Here is a 20,519-nt window from a genome sequence, read left to right on the forward strand (position 1 = left end):
GACGTACTTCATAAGAGGCAGGGCGAGTTTTTTGAAGTTGTATTTTTTTTGTCATAATTTTTCGGAAAATGAAAAAATGAAAAAAATTATTTTCACTATTTTTTTTTTGCACTGGTGACAGTATGAAAAAAAAAATATATATTTTTTAAATTTTTTTAAATTTTTTTTATTATTTTTAATTTTTTATTACATTTTTTTTTCTTTTTTAAGAATTTTTTTCATATTTCACTATGTCCAAAGTAGTACAATGTTACCATAGTAACATTGTACTATTTTGGGGAAGTGATCAGTATTTTTATTTTTTACACAATTTGCTTAAAAGCAATAGCTTTTATAGCTTTGCTATAAGCAAGCATTTACCTGAATGACATCGATTCATTCAGGGATTTTTTTTTTTGTGCTTAGCTGTGATTTGGCCACAGCTAATCACATGACATGTGCATGTGATCGCTGTGACCATTCACAGCTAGACACTAGTATACAATGGATGGCATGAATGAAGCCATCCATTGTATACAACTGTCATGTGACCTGCTGTGATTGGTCACAGCAGGTCACATGGTACCAGCAACGGGGGCCAGTACTCAGATCTGTCATCGGCCGTGTCTGAGGCACACGGCCGGTGACAGATCGCGCCACTGCGCGGCTCTGCAAGCATGAAAACTGCGCATGCCGGGGAGGACGCCATATGGCGTCCACCCGGAAATCTACAGCATTTTGCCGGATGCCAAATGGCTATTGGCTGGGCGGCTATTGGTTAAATTCAAAGTCAGTAGCTACAGGATTTGTAGCTTCTGATGTCTAATTTTTCTGGGGAAGCATCGTGTGACGCAATGCGGTGCCTGACCCCTGCCCTTCTCAAAAACTTGTGATAAAGGACCAGCCAGTCGGGACTACAATCTGAGTGCCAGCAGCCTGAGAGCAATTGTCACTGGGTTAGGTTAATTACACAATTAATCCTTCAAACTGCCACCACCGCCTTTTTAACGAGAAGGAGGAAACTCACAAATCCTAGCAACAACACTATGATTTTAGCATAAACGTCTGCAACACTCCCTGTCACCCCAGACCGGTATATTCAGAGGATTATTATATACAGTAGCACTCTTCAAGAGATAGGGATTCTTTAGTTTGCATTAAAAGCTTTAGAGGCAGTTTCAACACTTTTCAAAATAGGGTATATTACTATTAAAAAAGTCAAAATGGTGCAATTAAAATATTTACAAAAAGAGATGTTACAAAGACATAAAGAGAACAATAAAGCAACAGAGAAAAAAAAAGGAGTTAAGAAGGCAGAATACTTGCAAAGTCCTTGGTTTTAGCAAAGTCCAATTGCCCGAGCAAAAACGTTGCCTTGGCTCCATTAAGATGTTTCTTGGTTGATGTTAACTACTTTCCATCCGGCCCAGGTACATAAACAGCCGGATGGGAGCAGTGCAGGAGAAGGTTGCCGTTCATAAATGATGCCCACTTTTTCTGGTTGTGCGTGGTCCCTGGGACACCGATCGCTGTACGGGACCTCTGTGCGAGGTCCCAATCATGTGATCACTGATTAGCCAATCAGTGATCACATGAATAGTAGTAAGCAAGATGTCACTTCTGACATCATTGCTTACTACTAGTGAAATCTGTGAATAATCACAGAGGTCACATGGTACAAGGCTATTCATAACAGCCTTGTACCATGTGACAAGCTGTGACCAGTCACAGCTCTCACAGTATTTCTCAATGGCTGCAAGAATGAAGCCAGAGAGAAGGAGAAATGATTGCTTTTACAGACTTTAGGGGTGTAAAAGCAATCAGCGTACAAAAAAAAAAAAAAAAAGAAAAAAAAATATTCAACTCCCCCCCACAAGTAGTACAATGTCACTATGGTGACACTGTACTGCTAGGGTGATAATGTAAAACATTTTTTTTAAAAATTATACTTTTTGGTTATAAACTAATTTGGTTATTTTTTTTTTTCAAAATTTTTGAACATTTTCATTTATATAGCAAAAAAAAAAAAAAATCCCAGTGGTGAATAAATACCCCCAAAATAAAGTTTTATCTGTCTCAGAAAGGCCTGGACAGGAAGGGGGTAAAAGTGTCCGGACTTGAAGTGGTTAAACGAGAGCTCACTAGATCCGGTCAGTCTCTTTTCTATGATATCAAAGGGGAGTCGCCTGAGAACAACAGACCAATCATCCTTTTTAGTGGATGGGTGCTAGGAGGTCACCAAATTTATGACCAAATCTTAACTACTGTTTCATACTAATATTAATAACTTTCAGTATGTGCAGGTGGCATTCTAGCAACTGGCAGATTATTATTCAGAATTATATTTCGAACCCAGGGATACCAAACACAGCGTACCTTTGTCACCCAGGAGGGAAAAGACTGCTTTCCTCTCTTTCCTGTGTGCTAACATAGTCATGTATGACCTTGATTTGTTCGGTATGATGTTCCCTATTCAGATATTTACCTAATATTAATGTGCCCTGTTCCTGTTAAATTCTATGACTTGTATGTGGATTTGTTACATGTGGAATAGACATTTTATGGCACGCTCTGCATTCCCAGAGCTCTAATGGCCTTACAAGTCATGTGTGATGGCTTGACTGAGTTATTATTGTTTTACGATAGGGCAGAGGAAAGTGTTTTCCATGGTTCGTGGAAAACAGACATCCTACCAAAACGAATTAGTTGTTTACAGCCCTGTACACTGGCGTCTATTTGTGTTTTAATTAAAATAAGAGGCTCTTTTGAAGGTTGTTAAAAGTTACAGCTACAACTTCCATATTTTGCAATGGGGTAGTGGGAAAGAATAGGAACACTGCTCATGAAACCAAAATGCAGAGACCTTAACAAGATGGCTGTCGCGTACAGCTTCCATATCTCTATTGTGCATAATCGTTACACCTGGAGCTCCGTTTTATGTGACAGTGCTGGTGCTTGGCATCGTCACATCATGTTACGTGCTCCTCCATACCCAGATGTATGAGGTATTGGACTCCTGGCAGTTGAAAGGAGCAGTGCCTAGCAAAGGAACGGTATGTGCTTGCTAGGGAGGCAGGCATTAAATGAAACCGGTTGCTATGCCTTGCATGGATATTATAAAAAAAAAAATCTTAAAATTAGAATGTAATACATTTTACAGAAACCTTAAAAATACAAGATACAACAGTTGTCCATTTGTCAGCTAATAATGAAACCCCTGATCCTGGTATTTTGAAGTACAAAGTCTATGTCCTTACAAAACAAATGTAAAATGTATTTAGGTAGGCAAAGATATTGCACTCTCCAGTTTTAGTAAATCAACCATGTGGAAACGTTACAAACGTTTGTCTGGGCATCTAGGCATCAATGAGGTCTGATCAGGATATTGTACATTTTACATTTAGCACCTAGGAAATAGTCATTTTTCAGCAAATCGAGTCATCATACATCAAAACACATGGCAAGTCACACTGTACAATCTGTTCTGCTTTAGATAATACCTCAGTGGATTTGTGGCAATATCACTAGCATGGATCAAAGCCAAATCTGAGACTGTGACATTACTGTGGGCAGAGCAAAGAGCAGATTCATTTATCAACAATCTGTGCCTTGCTTGTCAAGCAATCACATTCTTACTGCTCCCTCCTAATCCTCATTTGATACGGAGGATTTTACTGCCATTAAATGATCACTTTCAGAGGACGACAAGCCAAACGAATGACAATGTATAGGAGACGATGGCAATTTGAGTAAAAGAATTGAGAAAGAAGCTGACTGGAGAGCAAGGTAAAGTCTTTATATGTTTTTTTTATTAATTTGTTCTTGTGATACAGTTGCTGTAACAGTGGTGAAGGAGTAATAATGTGCGTTATATAAGTGTCTGTATGCTGCATAGGGCCTGAAGCTGTATGATGTGACATGAATAACATGACAAGAAGCTGGGTTTGATTTACTATGAGATGGGGTGAACCTGTATTCAGTTCCAGCATCAAAACATGTTCTTCATCGATTGGATGTTCACTTTGACTCACTCTGCCCTATAGTGAATCATGCTGCACTCCACTACAGCTTCTTCATTTGTTAGTAAATTAGGGACATGGGGTATAGGGAACTACTAAATCCTTCGCTAGTGATTTGTGAACTATATTTTTATTTTATGTCCCTTATGAAAATAATAATCAATTTTTAGGCAATTTGCAGTACTAGTGCCACTTTCTCTCACTCATGCTCTCCCCCCCTCCCTCTCCACCACCCTCCCTCTCTCCCCATACTATCTATCCATCTATCCATCTATCCATCTATCCATCTATCCATCTATCCATCTATCTATCTATCTATCTATCTATCTATCTATCTATCTATCTATCTATCAATCTATCAATCTTTCTCCCTCTCTCACTTGCACTTTCCCTCTCTCCTCTTTTCTCTGTCTCCCTTCCCCCTCTTTATCTCTCTATCTATACCCCCCCATCTTTCTATCGCTCTCATCCCCACCCTCTCTCACTTTCTGTGTTTCGCTTTCTATCCTCCGTCAATCACTTTCTCCTTTTTCCCTTTTTCTCATGCACTTCTTATCTCCTCTTCTCCCCTCTCTCCCCTCCACTCTTTCTCTCTCTCTCTCTTCCCCCCTCCCTCCCTCTCTTTTTATCTATCTATCTATCTATCTATCTATCTATCTATCTATCTATCTATCTATCTATCTATCTTACAGTATCTCTCCCCCACCCTTTCTCTCTGTCTCTATCTCTCTCTCCCTCTTTCTCTTGCACTTTCTCTCTCAAGCTCTCTCTATCCCCTCCTCTCTCTACCTTCCCCCACCCTCTGTCTCTCTGTCTCTCTCCATTAAAGTCATTAAACCTCATAATAAACAAAAATATTGTTTATATACACTATATTGCCAAAAGTATTGTGACAACCCTCCAAATTATTGGATTCAGGTTTTACAATCACCTCCATGGCCACAGGTGTATAAAATCAAACACCTAGGCATGCAGACTGCTTCTACAAACATTTGTGAAAGAATGGGTCGCTCTCAGGAGCTCAGTGAATCCAAGCGTGGTACCGTGATAGGTTGCCACCTGTGAAATAAGTTCATCCGTGAAATTCCTCTGAACTCAACAAGGTATTTTCATCTACACAACTGCTGCCGCTCACTTGATATTTTCTCTTTTTTTGGACCATTCTCTGTAAATCCTAGAGATGGTTGTGTATGAAAATCCAAATAGATCAGCAGTTTTTGAAATACTCAGACTAACCCGTCTGGCGCCAACAACCATGTCACGCTCAAAGTCACTTAAATCCCCTTTCTTCCTCATTCTGATGCTCAGTTTGAACTTCAACAAATTGTCTTCACCATGTCAAGATGCCTAAATGCATTGAGTTTTTGCCATGTGATTGGCTGATTAGCAATTTTGTTACTAAAAATTGAACAGGTGTACCTAATAAAGTGGCCAGTGAGTGTGTGTTTGTGTGTGTGTATATATATATACATACACACACACTTCTGTGCAAACGTTTTAGACAGGTATGAAAAAATTCTGTAAATTATAAATGCTTTCAGAAATAGAAGTATTAATAATTTATTTTGATCAATCAACTAAATGGAAAGTAAATTAACAGTAGAGAAATCAACACATCAAATCAATACTTCGCATGACCACTCTTTGCTTTCAAAACAGCATCAAGTCTTCTTAGTACACATGCACATAGTTTTTGCAGGAACTCAGCAGGTAGGATGTTCTAAACATTTTGTGGAACTAACCACAGATCTTCTGTGGTTGTAGGCTGTCTCACATCTGTCTGACTTCAGAAGGATGACTCAATGATGTTGAGATGTTGAGATCCAGTCTCTGTGGCGGCCAAACCATCACTTGTTCTTCTTTGCACTGAAGATAGTTCTTAATGACATTGGCTGTATGTTTGGGGTCGTTTTCCTGCTACAGAATAAATTTGGGGCCAATCACACATGTCCTTGATGGTATGACATGATGAATAGGTATCAGCCTGTATATCTCAGCATAGAGGACACCATTGATCCTGACCAAATCTCCAACTCCATTTGTAGGAATGCAGCCCCCAAACTTGCAAGAAACCTCCATCATGCTCCAATATTGCCTGCAGAAGCTTATTAGTGTACTGCTCTCCAGCCCTTCAGTGAACAAACTATCTCCTGCTACAGACAAATATTTAGATTTTGACTTATCATTCCAGAACACCTGCTGCCATTTTTCTGCATCCAAGTTCCTGTGTTTTTGTGCATAGTTGAGTTACTTAGTCTTGTTGCCACGTTGGAGATATGGCGTTTTGGCAGCAAATCTTCCATGAAGACACACTTCTGTCCAGACTTCTCAGGACAATAGATGGGTGTGACTGGATTCCTCTTGTTTCCACCAGTTATGTGCTGATGGCACTGTTGGAAATCTTCCAATGTTGAAGGGAAGTAAACATGATGTGTCTTTCGTCTGCTGCATTAAGTTTCTTTGGCCGACCACTGCGCCTATGGTCCTCAACGTTGCTCTTTTCTTTGTGCTTGTGCTTGATCAGCACATCTTGAAACCCCAGTCTGCTTTGAAACCTTTGCCTGGGAGAGACCTTGATGACAAGGTATAAGTACCTTGTGTCTTGTTGCTGTGCTCAGTCTTGCCATGGAGTTTGATCTGTGACATGAAACTGTCTTCCACAACCTAACCTTAGTAGCAGAGTTTGGCTGTTCCTTGCCCAGTTTTAAGCCTCCTACACAGCTGTTTCTGTGACTGAGTTTCAACCTACATATGAAATTGATGTAAGATTAGCCAGTTTCACCAAGCAGGTGCTAATGATCACCTGACTCTAATCCTAAAAAATCCCTGACTTTGTACAAGTGTAAGAATTGATGCTGGTCTGAAGCTAAAAGGTAGTCACAACCAGGGGCAGACTGACAACTCATGGGGCCCCCGGGCAATAGTGGATCATGGGGCCCCTGTGTCCTTGCCCAAACTCAAAAAAGCCTATGAAAAAGGTACCAGGGGCATCTCATGGGGCCCCCTACTGACCCTCGGACAGTGCTCGAGTTTCCAAATGGTCAGTCCGCCCCTGGTCACAACAAATAATGGTTTGATTTAGATTTTCCTTCTGTTCGTTTACTTTACATTTTGTAAATTGGTAATAAATAGACAATTAAAAAAACACGGATTTCTGAAAGCATTCTTACTTTACAGCATTTCTTCACACCTTCCTAAAACTTTTTTCCGCAGTACTGTATATACACTGTATATATATTGTATATTATTGTGTATATGATCTTTATATCAATTATCATCTTGACATGAATATTGTTTATATATATATATATATATATTATTGGTATATTTGTATTGGTTTTAAAATGGTTTGCAGCAACCCAGACATACTAACCACAGTTTAGACTTAATTAGCATACAGCACTGATTTTCAGCAAGAGAATATTTGATAGGTTGTTGTTTGCAGGGAATTATTAATGGTTGTCAGCTTTTGCTACACTGGATCAAGAATTTCTGTTTTTACTGTGATACATTTGAGAAGAAGATTGTAATAGTAAACAGACGTATTCAGAATGCAAATATTTCACACATTCTGTTTTGTTATAGACCCGACTGCTGGCTGTGGTCTGAAATGCCCCGGTCTAATGGAACAAGTGATGTTTGCCAACATTTTACCTGGTAAATCCTTATTACTTGTTGACTGGGTTGTGGGACTACATACCATTGCTTATCCTTGAACAATCCTTCCTTGCCAATGCAATATTTTAGTGGCATGCCTAAATCATATTGTTTGGAATTTTCATGCAAAACACCATGAATTGAAAAGAGGTTATTAGTGTAGTGTGAATCTGAATGTATATCTTTGATTGGTGGGAGACATTTTAATTGATTCCAAAAAATAAAAACACAGTCAGCAAAATTCAATAAAGTGTTAATGCCAATTTTCTGGTGGCATGACCCATTAAAATGGCCTGTGTCAGATTCAAATATCCCTACCACCAGCTATGGTAAAGTTGCTAACATGTGTGGCAGATTCAGGTAGTTATTTTTTTTATCAAGTGGCGTGATTACTATATCAAATTCAAAAATATTAACCTCTAGTACATAGATAACAAAACTGGTAAAGTAGGTGAGGTAATTAGACCAGCTGTAAGATGGTGTACAGAGACAGACAGAATGCCTGTCTCTGTAGGTTGTGTAGCAGAGCAGCATGTTTGATGTCACTACTCCCTCCCCTCAGTTGTTGTTAAGGACATTGTTGGCTGTGAAGCCTCCTAGCAACCAGTCATGCTGACAGTGGGCTTAGCCTGATTGGGAGGCTGATGGATGTTTCTCGTCAGATCTCATCTCTCCTTGTGATTGACAGCAGGCAATGGGTGGGTTCTATTGCCAATAACAAGCTGTCTATTGGCTATGGATCCACCCATTGGCTGTTGTCCATCAAAGGGGAAATAGACCAGATGGGGAACTAGTGTCCTGGAATCCCTATCAGGCTCTGTCAACCCAGCTTCAATTATCCTCGTCTGCTGCACTGTCTGTGTGACAACGTGAGTGGTGAAGAGGGAGCTCAGCTACATTGAGGATGCAGCATCTGTTTGGACACTTGAGTCTCAGTGCACCTCCATACATAGTGCATGGCCCATATTTACAGTCAGGTCCATAAATATTGGGACATCAACACAATTCTAACATTTTTGGCTCTATACACCACCACAATGGATTTGAAATGAAATGAACAAGATGTGCTTTAACTGCACTGTCAGCTTTAATGTGAGGGTATTTACATCCAAATCAGGTGAAGGGTGTAGGAATTACAACAGTTTGCATATGTGCCTCCCACTTGTTAAGGGACCAAAAGTAATGGGACAGAATAATAATCATAAATCAAACTTTCACTTTTTAATACTTGGTTGCAAATCCTTTGCAGTCAATTACAGCCTAAAGTCTGGAATGCATAGACATCACCAGAGGCTGGGTTTCATCCCTGGTGATGCTCTGCCAGGCCTCTACTGCAACTGTCTTCAGTTCCTGCTTGTTCTTGGGGCATTTTCCCTTCAGTTTTCCCTTCAGCAAGTGAAATGCATGCTCAATCGGATTCAGGTCAGGTGATTGACTTGGCCATTGCATAACATTCCACTTCTTTCCTTTAAAAAACTCTTTGGTTGCTTTTGCAGTATGCTATGGGTCATTGTCCATCTGTACTGTGAAGCGGCGTCCAATGAGTTCTGAAGCATTTGGCTGAATATGAGCAGATAATATTGCCCGAAACACTTCACAATTCATCCGGCTGCTTTTGCCAGCAGTCACATCATCAATAAATACAAGAGAACCAGTTCCATTGCCAGCCATACATGCCCACGCCATGACACTACCACCACCATGCTTCACTGATGAGGTGGTATGCTTAGGATCATGAGCAGTTCCTTTCCTTCTCCATACTCTTCTCTTCCCATCACTCTGGTACAAGTTGATCTTGGTCTCATCTGTCCATAGGATGTTGTTCCAGAACTGTGAAGGCTTTTTTAGATGTCGTTTGGCAAACTCTAATCTGGTCTTCCTGTTTTTGAGGCTCACCAATGGTTTACATCTTGTGGTGAACCCTCTGTATTCACTCTGGTGAAGTCTTCTCTTGATTGTTGACTTTGACACACACACACCTACCTCCTGGAGAGTGTTCTTGATCTGGCCAACTGTTGTGAGGGTGTTTTCTTCACCAGGGAAATAATTTTTCGGTCATCCACCACAGTTATTTTCTGTGGTCTTCCGGGTCTTTTGGTGTTGCTGAGCTCACCGGTGCGTTCCTTCTTTTTAAGAATGTTCCAAACAGTTGTTTTGGCCACGCCTAATGTTTTTGCTATCTCTCTGATGGGTTTGTTTTGTTTTTCAGCCTAATGATGGCTTGCTTCACTGATAGTGACAGCTCTTTGGATCTCATCTTGAGAGTTGACAGCAACAGATTCCAAATGCAAATAGCACACTTGAAATGAACTCTGGACCTTTTATCTGCTCATTGTAATTGGGATAATGAGGGATTAACACACACCTGGCCATGGAACAGCTGAGAAGCCAATTGTCCTATTACTTTTGGTCCCTTAACAAGTGGGAGGCACATATGCAAACTGTTGTAATTCCCACACCGTTCACCTGATTTGAATGTAAATACCCTCAAATTAAAGCTGACAGTCTGCAGTTAAAGCACATCTTTTCATTTCAAATCCATTGTGGTGGTGTATAGAGCCAAAAATGTTAGAATTGTGTCGATGTCCCAATATTTATGGATCTGACTGTATATACCTGTTTATATCACGTACATAATCTGTCACCCGCACTGTCATAGACACTCTTTATTAATTCCCCTGAGTGCCTGCAATATTTATTGTATGTACAACAGACGTCCATGACACTGTAAAAAAATCTGACATTTTAAGATATAAGAGAAAGTTTTTTTAGATTTTACACCTTTTAGGTTTGTTTCCCAGCAGGGTTCCTCTTTGTTGCATATTATATATTTATGAGGAACAAAGACATTGGCATATAACAGGCATATTTGTTTTTTTACTTTACTGATGTATTGAAGCAAACTGTGATACAAAATCATACCTGTGTAAATATATATATAGTGTGACTGTATACACTATCATTTTAAAACATCAGCCTTGTAATAACAATACAAACAATAGTTCTATTTGACAATCCAATATAAACTTACAATATAAACTTACTTGGAAAATGTCCATTTGTGTTATGATCGCTGCCTGTCGTCTCTTTCCACAACTTCCTGGATTTCCTGCATGCATTGCAGCTTCTCCTCTGATGTTTACTTAGAATTTCTAAGGACTACATATCCCATGGTTCCTTGTTGTCTGCAAGCAGTGCATCCTGTACTGACTCTGCCTCCTGAAACCCCTCCTCTGTAGTTCAGAAGGCAGGCTCTGTGAAATGTGTGACACAGCAGTGCCTATCAGCAGGGCATAGTGAATATGTCACAGAATTTAAGGAAGTAAATGTGTGGGGATCTTCACAAAGTACGTTTGCAAACCTCTAGAATCATTTAGAGTAATACGAGTGAGGTAGAAACAATTGAAATACAATGTGGAAATGAACATATGATTATAGCAAGCGTACACCCAGAGATGGACGCGGTTCAACCATTTTGTCTCCAACCTCCATCTTAGCAAAGGATCCTCCATCTTGTACAAACATATTCCCTCATTCTCTCCCTTCCTCTCTGTTCATACACAGTGACATATGGCCTGTATGCAGGGGCGGACTGACCATTTGGAAACTCGGGCACTCTCAGTAGGGGGCCCCATGAGATGCCCCTGGTACCTTTTTCATAGGCTTTTTTGAGTTTGGGCAAGGACACAGGGGCCCCATGATCCCCTATTGGCCGGGGGCCCCATGAGTTGTCAGTCTGCCCCTGCCTGTATGGTAGAAGTGTCACAGGACGGCCATATCTGCCCGTTCCTCAGATGCGTCTGCATAGTAATTTACCCGTGGGTGGAATGTCCTTTGTGCATAGGGAAAGTTATGAGCCAAAGTATGAACTATAAGAGATTTTGGCTATAGTTTAGGTCTACGCCCAGACCTTCCCTCCCTAAACGGGGCATTGGTCCTTGACTTCAGAGACACCCCCTGCGGGGGAACTACAAAATGGACTGTAAGGCCTAAGAGAAGTAAGTTGAAGAATTCTCCCGTTTAACATCAGAACCAACCTGGGAGACGTGCCCTTTTGCTTTGAAACTTGATCTGCAAACCCAAGGCTGATTGGCAAGTACTTTAACCTCCTTTCTGTTACCTCTTTGCTGTGCTGTTGTTCTCTTTATATTTATATATATATTGGTTACATCTTTTTCTGTAAATATTTTTATTGCACCCTTTTGACCTTTTAGTAATACATATTTCTTTCTGAAAGTGTTGAACTGTTTCTATAGCTCGTTAATGCAAATTACGAATTTCTGCCTCTAAAAGAGCGCTACTGTGTTTGTTTAACCCTCTGTATAACCGGTCTGAGGTGACTGTGCTATACAGACGATTATCTCAACCATCATAGTGTTATTGCTGAGATTGCCGAGTTTCCTCTTTCTCTGTACAAAAAGGAGGTGGTGGCAGTGTGAAGGGTTAATTGCGTAATTAACCTGACCCAGTAACAAGCGCATTCAGGCTACCGGTACATCGATTGGAGGTCCAATGAGCTGGAAAATCGTTGTGCAGGGTGCAGCTGGGTGTGGCATTGTTACGCACGTGACATTGTGGTTTCAGATTGGCAAGTCCTTCGGTCACGAGTTTGGTTAGAAGGTCAGGGATCTGTTCGTCACATATTGGCTGGCAGCGTATGTGGGATAGTTGCATTAGAGCTTCAGTGCAGTGTTAGAAATGGGCTCTGCACTGAAGGATTGTAACCTTTGTGGAAACAGTCCTTAGAAACAAGTAGTGCATATTTTTCATATATATATTGTGGCAGTGCGGTGTCCTGCCACTGTCAAAATAAAGCTGAAAACCCTGGATTCTCAACCAGGCAGGTTGAGGGGCTCCAGAGAGTTGATGTATTGCAGAGGAAACTGACTTTTCGGTTTCCTCATTTATTCATTAAGTTTGTTTTGGGATCTGGAACCTGGAGATTTCAAAGAGATCTGGGAGGGATGAAATCTCCAATCCGGGGTCCGTGTTTTGAGAACCCCCAGCACACTGATTGCACAGGTGTGTGCAGGCCTTTTTATAGAGTCCTAACCATAGTTCTAGGCTCCACCCCGGCAGATAGGAGTCAGGAAGGCTCCACCCCGGCAGATAGGAGTCAGGAGGGCTCCACTTGGAAGACAGGAGGTCACTGCCTTGGAGTCAGGTGGGCTCCACTTAGGAGAGGTGGAAGCCAGACTAGCTGTGTGCTAGTGGCCATAATTTGGGAAGAGTCTGCAGGAGACAGACATTGAACTGTGTACAAGCCAGGAGGCTGAATACTGTTAGTTTGCTTGATGTTGGATACCCCTGCGTGGGAAGCATTTTTGTTGAACTTTTTCTTTTAAATAAAAGTGGGCAAAAAAGCCCTTAAAGAAGCGAGTTGCTGTGTGCTTTAACAAGAAGAGCTCTACCATTTGAAGCGAGTTCCCACAATATATATAGAGAGAGAGACATATAGCAATAGCTCCTTCCTTTTTCTACTTTCTATTCTATCTCTGCTTGCAATTATGCCTGGTGACGCAGAATACAGGAAAATGAGCAAAAGTGATTTGAGTGTGGAATATGCCTCACGGGGAATAGACGTCGGTCGCAAAACTCGTGATGATTTGATTCATGACCTACTGGAGCATGATATCCGAGCAGATCAGAACTCGGGGGAACTTGACCATGACGGGGTTCCCGCTACCAACGTTCCCAGTGGCTCAGAGACGGCCTCGCAGGATGCACATACAGAGACTGACACTGGAGGATCACCGAACGGTATCGTCACACCACCGCTTGAGCGGGCCAGCACTGGAGTGCTTGTAACCAGCAGAAACTCTCCTCAGATGCAGGAAGCTCTAAAACACATCCAAGAGTCAGATCCTCTGGCCTACTTGCAGTTCCTTGAATGCCAAGCAGCGGCAGAGAGAGAGGAATGCCAGGCAGCGGCTGCCAGAGAGGAGCGCCAGGCTGAGAGAGAGGAACGCTAGGTGCAGAGGGAAGCTGATCATCGGCATGAGCTGGAGATGGTCAGGCTGCAGCAGCGACAGGCTCAGAACCTCGGGTCCTTAGAACACAGGGATACCACTCTGGCCGTGGGCACAGCCGCCAAGTTTCCAGTGATGGAAAAAGATAGTGACATTGACATGTATTTACTGTCATTTGAAAAAACGTGCCATCAGTACCATGTGTCCCAAACACAATGGGCTTGGTAAATGACCCCAGGGCTACGAGGCAAGGCCCTAGATGCGTTTGTTGAATTGCCAGAGGGGCAGGACGACGATTACAAAGTTTTAAAAGATGCCATTGTCCGGAAGTGCCAGATGACCCCGGAAGTGTACCGCAAGCAGTTCAGGTCCATGAAAAAGGGACCTGGGGACTCTTACACGGATGTGGCGAGTCGCTTACGCACCACATTCCGGCAGTGGACTAAAGGACTGAAAGCTGACTCCTACGAGTCTTTAGAAGATCTCATGATATGAGATAAACTCCTGCATATCTGCCCGGCAGATGTCAGACAGTTTGTCTTGGAGAAAGAGCCAGCATCTACTAAAGCTGCAGCCGATTTGGCAGATACCTTCGTCCACACGCGGGTGTCTGACCCTCGCAAGGCTCCTCTGAACGGCTGGAAAGGGGGGAAATCGCCCCTAGCAACCCCTCCTATGTTGGTGAGTCAAGCTTCCCCTCCGCCCACACCTGCAGCACTTGGAGCCAAGCCACCCCTGCCTGACAATCGCAGATATTTCACCTGTGGGAAAGCTGGACATCTCAGGACGCAGTGCCCTGAGCAGAAGCAGACAACATCATCTGGCCAGCTGGCCAGCAACTCTTCTTCCGTGCTGTTCGTCCGCAGGAAGATGCGGGTAACCCCGCCAACTTGCAGCCAGTCACTGCACCGGGGCAGAAGTCACCTTGATCCGGCCAGAGGTGATTGAGCAAAGGAACCTCATCCCAGGAACGTTCCTTACCCTCACAGGAGTTGGGGGGACCCGTTCACGCATACCCTGTGCCAAGGTATTCATAGATTGGGGTGTGGGAAGGGAGATGAGGGAGGTGGGGGTCTCGGATGAAATTCCCACACCTGTTTTGTTGGGTGCTGATCTAGATACTCTTGTTTCCTATTATGCCCCTGCTGAGAATACCCGGAAGGGCCCCCTGGAACTCTCTGGGCATGCCAAGGTACTGTGAGCAGATGTTGGGGTAATGTCTGGGCAACCTGTGGATGGACAGAGGGAGGGGGTTGGAATTGAGTGGGGCTACAGGATTCTCCATTAGCTGATATGCTGATGCTAATATTGATAATGTCAGTAATGTTGATGATAATGTTGGTAACGCTAATGATGATTATGATGGTCATGATGAAACAAATGATGCATTTTCATTGTTGGGGGTCACCCACAGTGCTGTGAAGGGGGCAGAGGTACAATCTCTGGGGTCTGAGCAAAGGGATGGTCTGGATAGGCCTGTTCCTTGCCCAGGCCCAGGAGATTCTGCCTTGATAAGTGTCCAGCCATTGGCCTTGCATGGTACTGGACAGCCGGCTGGGAGTTGTAGTTCCACGTGTAAGGCAGCCCTGGAAAGCAATTCACACAGGGATTTCAGCCTCCAGCTAGATGTGAGCTCCCCTGCTGAGAAGGGTAAACAAAGGCCTGACAGGGAGGATGGAATGAATGGCCTACCAGCAGGGGGCTTGGAGATTGAAAGCATGTCATCTGATCTAACCTTTCTTGGTGTATCACCAGGCAGACAAACGTGTCCTAGGCAGTGTCAGCACACCTGGATTGGAAGGGCGAGGGACCTCATTGGAATTGATCAGCGGATCTCAGAGAGGGGGCTGCAGCCCTCAGCTCCAATCACCACTCCTTTCCACTTGGGTACAGAAGCTGCTGGCAATGCCTATGGTAGATGGTGTCAGAGTTCAGGACCACCCGGGGAGAGCTCACCGTGCTGTTCAGAGTGCATGCCTCCCTCCTGCCTTCCGCCAACCTCATCTCCCAGGAGGTGCAGACTGAATAGGCAAAAGAGACAGAGGGAATGGCGCAGTCAGGAATCCAGGGGTCAGCTTGAGTCTGGGCATCCCCGGTAGTCTCGATCCCCAAACAGGATCAGATGACCAGACTTTTTGAGGACCTTGGAAAACTGAGCACCAGCCCTGTGGGTGTGGCACACCCCATGCCCAGGGTCCATGAGGTAATAAAGCATCCGGAAGGTGCCCGCTGTTTAACCATCATGGACCTGAGCAGAGGGAATGGGCCACCATCTCTAACCCAGAAGGGTCAGGACGAGTCAGCCTTCACCACCCCATATGGCTTACCTGAATTCACGGGAAAGCTAGTTGGGGTTGAGAACGCACCAACCACCTCCCCAGGGGTCAGGAATGACCTGCAATGCGGAGTGGAACAGGGTGCAGTTGCCCACTTTAGGGGCCTTGCGGTGTTTGGGAAGAGCCCCTGTCACTAGTCAGGAACAAACTGCCCATGCCTAGTCTGACAGTCAAGAGGGATAACTGTCAGAGGGGCATGTCAGTGGTTCAGCTGTGGAAACCACTGGTAGGAAGAGACCCCCAGAGGTCTGGACATGGAGAGACTGAGGCAGTTATGACCTGGCCTACTCCCCAGGCCAAAAAGCAGGTTACGTCAGTCTTGGGTGCAGCTGGCTATGGTAAGATGCCTGGGTGCAACCATTATGGCTCAGCTGGACCTGTGACTGACCTGGCAGACAGGAAACTGGTGGAACTGGTGTCCTGGATGCTAGCAGGTAAAGAGGACTGTTCATCTTGGATGAAGGTACCTGTGGACACCTCTGGGAGGCGAGTTCCCGAATTCGTCTGTCCAGTTGCGGTACACACAGGCGCCCCTACCCTCGGGTCAGATGTAGTCCTAGGCCTGAGGAAGAAGATGGGAGGGGGAAATCTCCATCTCTACCTCCACAAGAAGCTACATCTCAATATGTTAGCACATGACACCCGTGACAACTCACTTGATTGGCACAGCAGTGTTACCAGGGAGAACAGTTTCTTTTTCAGAAGGAACTTGGTTCTCCCGCAGTGTATATCACCCCAAGGTGAACCCCTGGGCATAGTGACTCTGTGCCCAAGTCAGGCAAGCCCACGGCAGAAGTGGGTTGCGTCAGGAGGGAAATTGCAGTCCCCTCCTATGCAACCACCTGAGGGGGGAGGTGTAGCAAGCATACACCCAGAGATGGACGCGATTCAACCATTTTGTTTCCAACCTCCATCTTGGCAAAGGATCCTCCATCTTGTACAAACATTCCCTTCATTCTCGCCCTTCCTCTCTGTTCATACACAGTGACATATGGCCTGTGTGATAGAAGTGTCACAGGCCGGCCAGGGCACAGCAGGGAGCCCCAAGCTATAAACCATTTTTGAGCTGGGGCCTCGCTGTCCAAAAAAACTGTGCAATCTAGCACATCGTAAAAAAGATAACCCAAGCCTTCCCCTGAGTTCAAAGACATTCCGGTGGAGTGGAGACTGGATGGCACTTTTGAAATCCATTTTTCCCCTATGTCTCATATCTTGGAATATGAGAGACTTACATAGAAACCAGAAAATGACATCTCTGGAACCCTTCAAATATGTATCCCATATTTCATATCTACCCATTCCTCAGATGCGTCTGCATAGTAATCTACCTGCGGGTGGAATGTCCCTTGTGCATAGGGAAAGTTATGAGCAAAAGTATGAACTATAAGAGATTTTGGCTCTAGTTTAGGTCTACGCCCAGACCTTCCCTCCCTAAACGGGGCATTGGTCCTTGACTTCAGAGACACCCCCTGCTGGGGAAATACAAAATGGGCTGTAAGGCCTAAGAGAAGTAAGTTGAAGAATTCTCCCGTTTAACATCAGAACCAACCTGGGAGACGTGCCCTTTTGCTTTGAAACTTGATCTGCAAACCCAAGGCTGATTGGCAAGTACTTTAACCTCCTTTCTGTTACCTCTTTGCTGTGCTGTTGTTCTCTGTATATTTATATATATATTGGTTACATCTTTTTCTGTAAATATTTTTATTGCACCCTTTTGACTTTTTAGTAATAAATCTTTCTTTCTGAAAGTATTGAACTGTTTCTATAGCTCGTTAATGCAATTTACGAATTCCTGCCTCTAAAAGAGCGCTACTGTGTTTGTTTAGCCCACTGTATAACTGGTTTGCGGTGACCGTGCTATACAGATGATTATCTCAACCATCATAGTGTTATTGCTGAGATTGCCGAGTTTCCTCTTTCTCTGTACAAAAAGGAGGTGGTGGCAGTCTGAAGGGTTAATTGCGTAATTAACCTGACCCAGTAACAAGCGCATTCAGGCTGCCGGTACATCGATTGGAGGTCCAATGAGCTAAAAAATCGTTGTGCAGGGTGCAGCTAGGTGTGGCATTGTTACGTACATGACATCGCGGTTTCAGATTGGCTAGTCCTTCGGTCACGAGTTTGTGGAGAAGGTCAGGGGTCTAACGCCGCGTTCGTCACAATGATCTTACATATTGACTATAGATGCACTTTAAGCTTTTTGTGTATGTAAATAATCTGATTGCCATCTTTTTCTGACTGCTATATAAAAGCATAAAGAGCCCCGCTTCTGCGATTGCCTGTTAGTTACTTGCTTTTTTTCATGACAAGTTTGAGTTTATTTGGTTTATATTTATAAACAGTTTACATAATACCTTGCTGTTTGTAGGCCTTTGTGTGATTTCTAAAATTGATTGCATAAAGTGATATTAACCGCTTAAGGACCGCCCTATAGCAGGAATACTGCTACAGGGTGGCACCTGTGCGCAAAATCACGTATATATATATATATATATATATATATATATATGTGATTCTGCATTTCCGAGTAGGGGGCGTTTTCACGTAAACCAATTAATTTACACGTACTGGGATTTTTTTTAGCAAAGACATGCCGCAGAATACATTTTGGCCTAAACTTATGATGAAATTTGATTATTTAAATTTTTTTACTGGATGTGTTAAATTGTTTTTTTTTGCAAAATTGTCGATATTTTTTTGCTTATAGCGCAAAAAATAAAAATCGCATAGGCGATCAAATACCACCAAAAGAAAGCTCAATTCGTGGGGAAAAAAGGATGTAAATTTCATTTGGGTGCAGCATTGCATGACCGCGCAATTGTCAGTTAAGGTAACGCAGTGCCGTAACACAAAAAGTGGCCTGGTTAGGAAGGGGAGTAAATCCTCAGGAGGGCAAGTGGTTAAACCCCAAACCAAAAATGTATTTTATTGCAGCTTACCAATCATTAGAAGTGGTGGCTGAATTAGTTTTCTTTTTTAGGCTTTTTTCCCTCTGTTTTCACCTGGTGATCTGGCCAGTAACACAGCTCCTTTATTAGGTTTCATGTACACTGCTGCTTTTGGTGTTTTTTTGCCAAAGCCCCCTAACACAACTAATAAAAGCCTATGTGTCCATGCACACATAGGCTTTTACCAGAGTTTAGGTGCAGAAGAGTTTAAGAGCAGTTAAATGTCCCTCTCCTGAATGCAGAAGAATTGCATTCAATAGAGGAATGTTTGGGCAAAAATGCCAAGCACAGCAAAAACCTGTGTAAAAGTGCCTAAGCACTAGCTGCGTTTAGCACTTGGGCATTTATTCATTTTAATGTGAAGCACTTTGGCTAATGAAATAAATAAACCTCCAAGCACTAATCGCACCACCAAGTTTAAACTCGTTTTTGCCGTTTTTGGATTCTTCTGCTGCCAGTAGATTTAATGTCTATGAGAGTTCCCGTGTACATGTAGCCTTAGAGTGCCTCCACTCTGGATGAAAGAGCACAGGGGGCACAGCAGACACCAGCATTGCCAGTCGGGGGGAGAGAGTGTTAGCTTTACTAGCAGATTTACGGTAAATACACTAACAAATGTACACCAAACTCCAGCTAATACTTTATATGCAGTTACAGCAAGAGCTTTCTTCTTTGGAAATAAAGGTTTTACATAAAATAAATAAAACTTGACAATTGTAAGCACCTCTGACAGTGTTAAATGGTTTGTCCCATCCCTGTAACTGCTACATCTGCAAGAGAATTTGCGCTGGTGTAAAACAACAGACTTACTGGCTAGATCGCCATGTGAAAATAGCAGAAAGAAAGCTTAAAAAACAAAACTAATGCAGCCATCATATTTAAGAATTTGTAAGCGGCAATATAATAGATGTTTGCTTTGGGGTTTAATACTGCTGTAGTCCCAATATTTCTTAGTACACCTTATTGAAATATAAGGTACAAAATATCATTATTTGGATGTTTTATGCACACCTCAAAATGAGACCTTGGTGTATGCAAGAAACACGAGCAGTTCTGGAGCAGATCTATAGGGTCATCTGTATTGTGCATGTTTTCTACTTGTCATTTATTTTTAGCCAATCAAACCCGTAGGGGTTGACTTACTTACTAAGGGCAAATAGGCTGTGCACTTTGCAAGTGAATTTTCCCTAAGGTTAGTGAAGATGAGGTGAAGCTCTGCTGGATTCTATCATCCAATCATGTTGAATCCAAAATACAGGTTTTTCCCATGTGATTTTGGTATTCTTTGCAAAACGAATTTTGACCACAATTGCCAAGCTAAGGGAAAATTCCCTTGCACAGTGAACAGCTTATTTGCCCTTAGCAAATCAATCTCATAGCATTGGTGAAGATATGACGGCTATGACTACTATTAGAGATGAGCGAAGTATTCAAAAATTTGATTCGACTGATTCGGCGAATTCGTGGAAAAATTTTGATTCGAGTCGAATATATTCGCTGTGAATTTAACTTAAAAAAGGGTGTTTCTAGGCTTCAGAGAGACTTAATATTAGTGCTGAACACTGTACCTTTAATTTAAATGCCCTTGGAGTCTGCTTGGGAAGAGAAATA

At 42.9% G+C, this 20,519-nt stretch overlaps 1 protein-coding gene across 1 annotated transcript in view; it reads left to right on the forward strand.

Annotated features, from left to right (window-relative positions):
* Positions 1-3,364: 3,364 nt before the first annotated feature.
* Positions 3,365-20,519, forward strand: part of NYX (nyctalopin) — a 49,190-nt gene continuing 32,035 nt past the window's right edge. Inside the window, exons 1-2 of the mRNA XM_089673933.1 lie at positions 3,365-3,765; positions 7,584-7,655. Of these exons, the coding sequence (XP_089530059.1) occupies positions 7,622-7,655 (34 nt within the window). The 5' untranslated portion in view covers positions 3,365-3,765; positions 7,584-7,621. The remainder of the gene's footprint in view (positions 3,766-7,583; positions 7,656-20,519) is intronic.

This window comes from Staurois parvus, unplaced genomic scaffold (assembly GCF_062004578.1).
Source record: "Staurois parvus isolate SC_StPar_1 unplaced genomic scaffold, SC_StPar_1.0 ptg000145l, whole genome shotgun sequence".
Lineage (NCBI taxonomy): Eukaryota > Metazoa > Chordata > Amphibia > Anura > Ranidae > Staurois > Staurois parvus.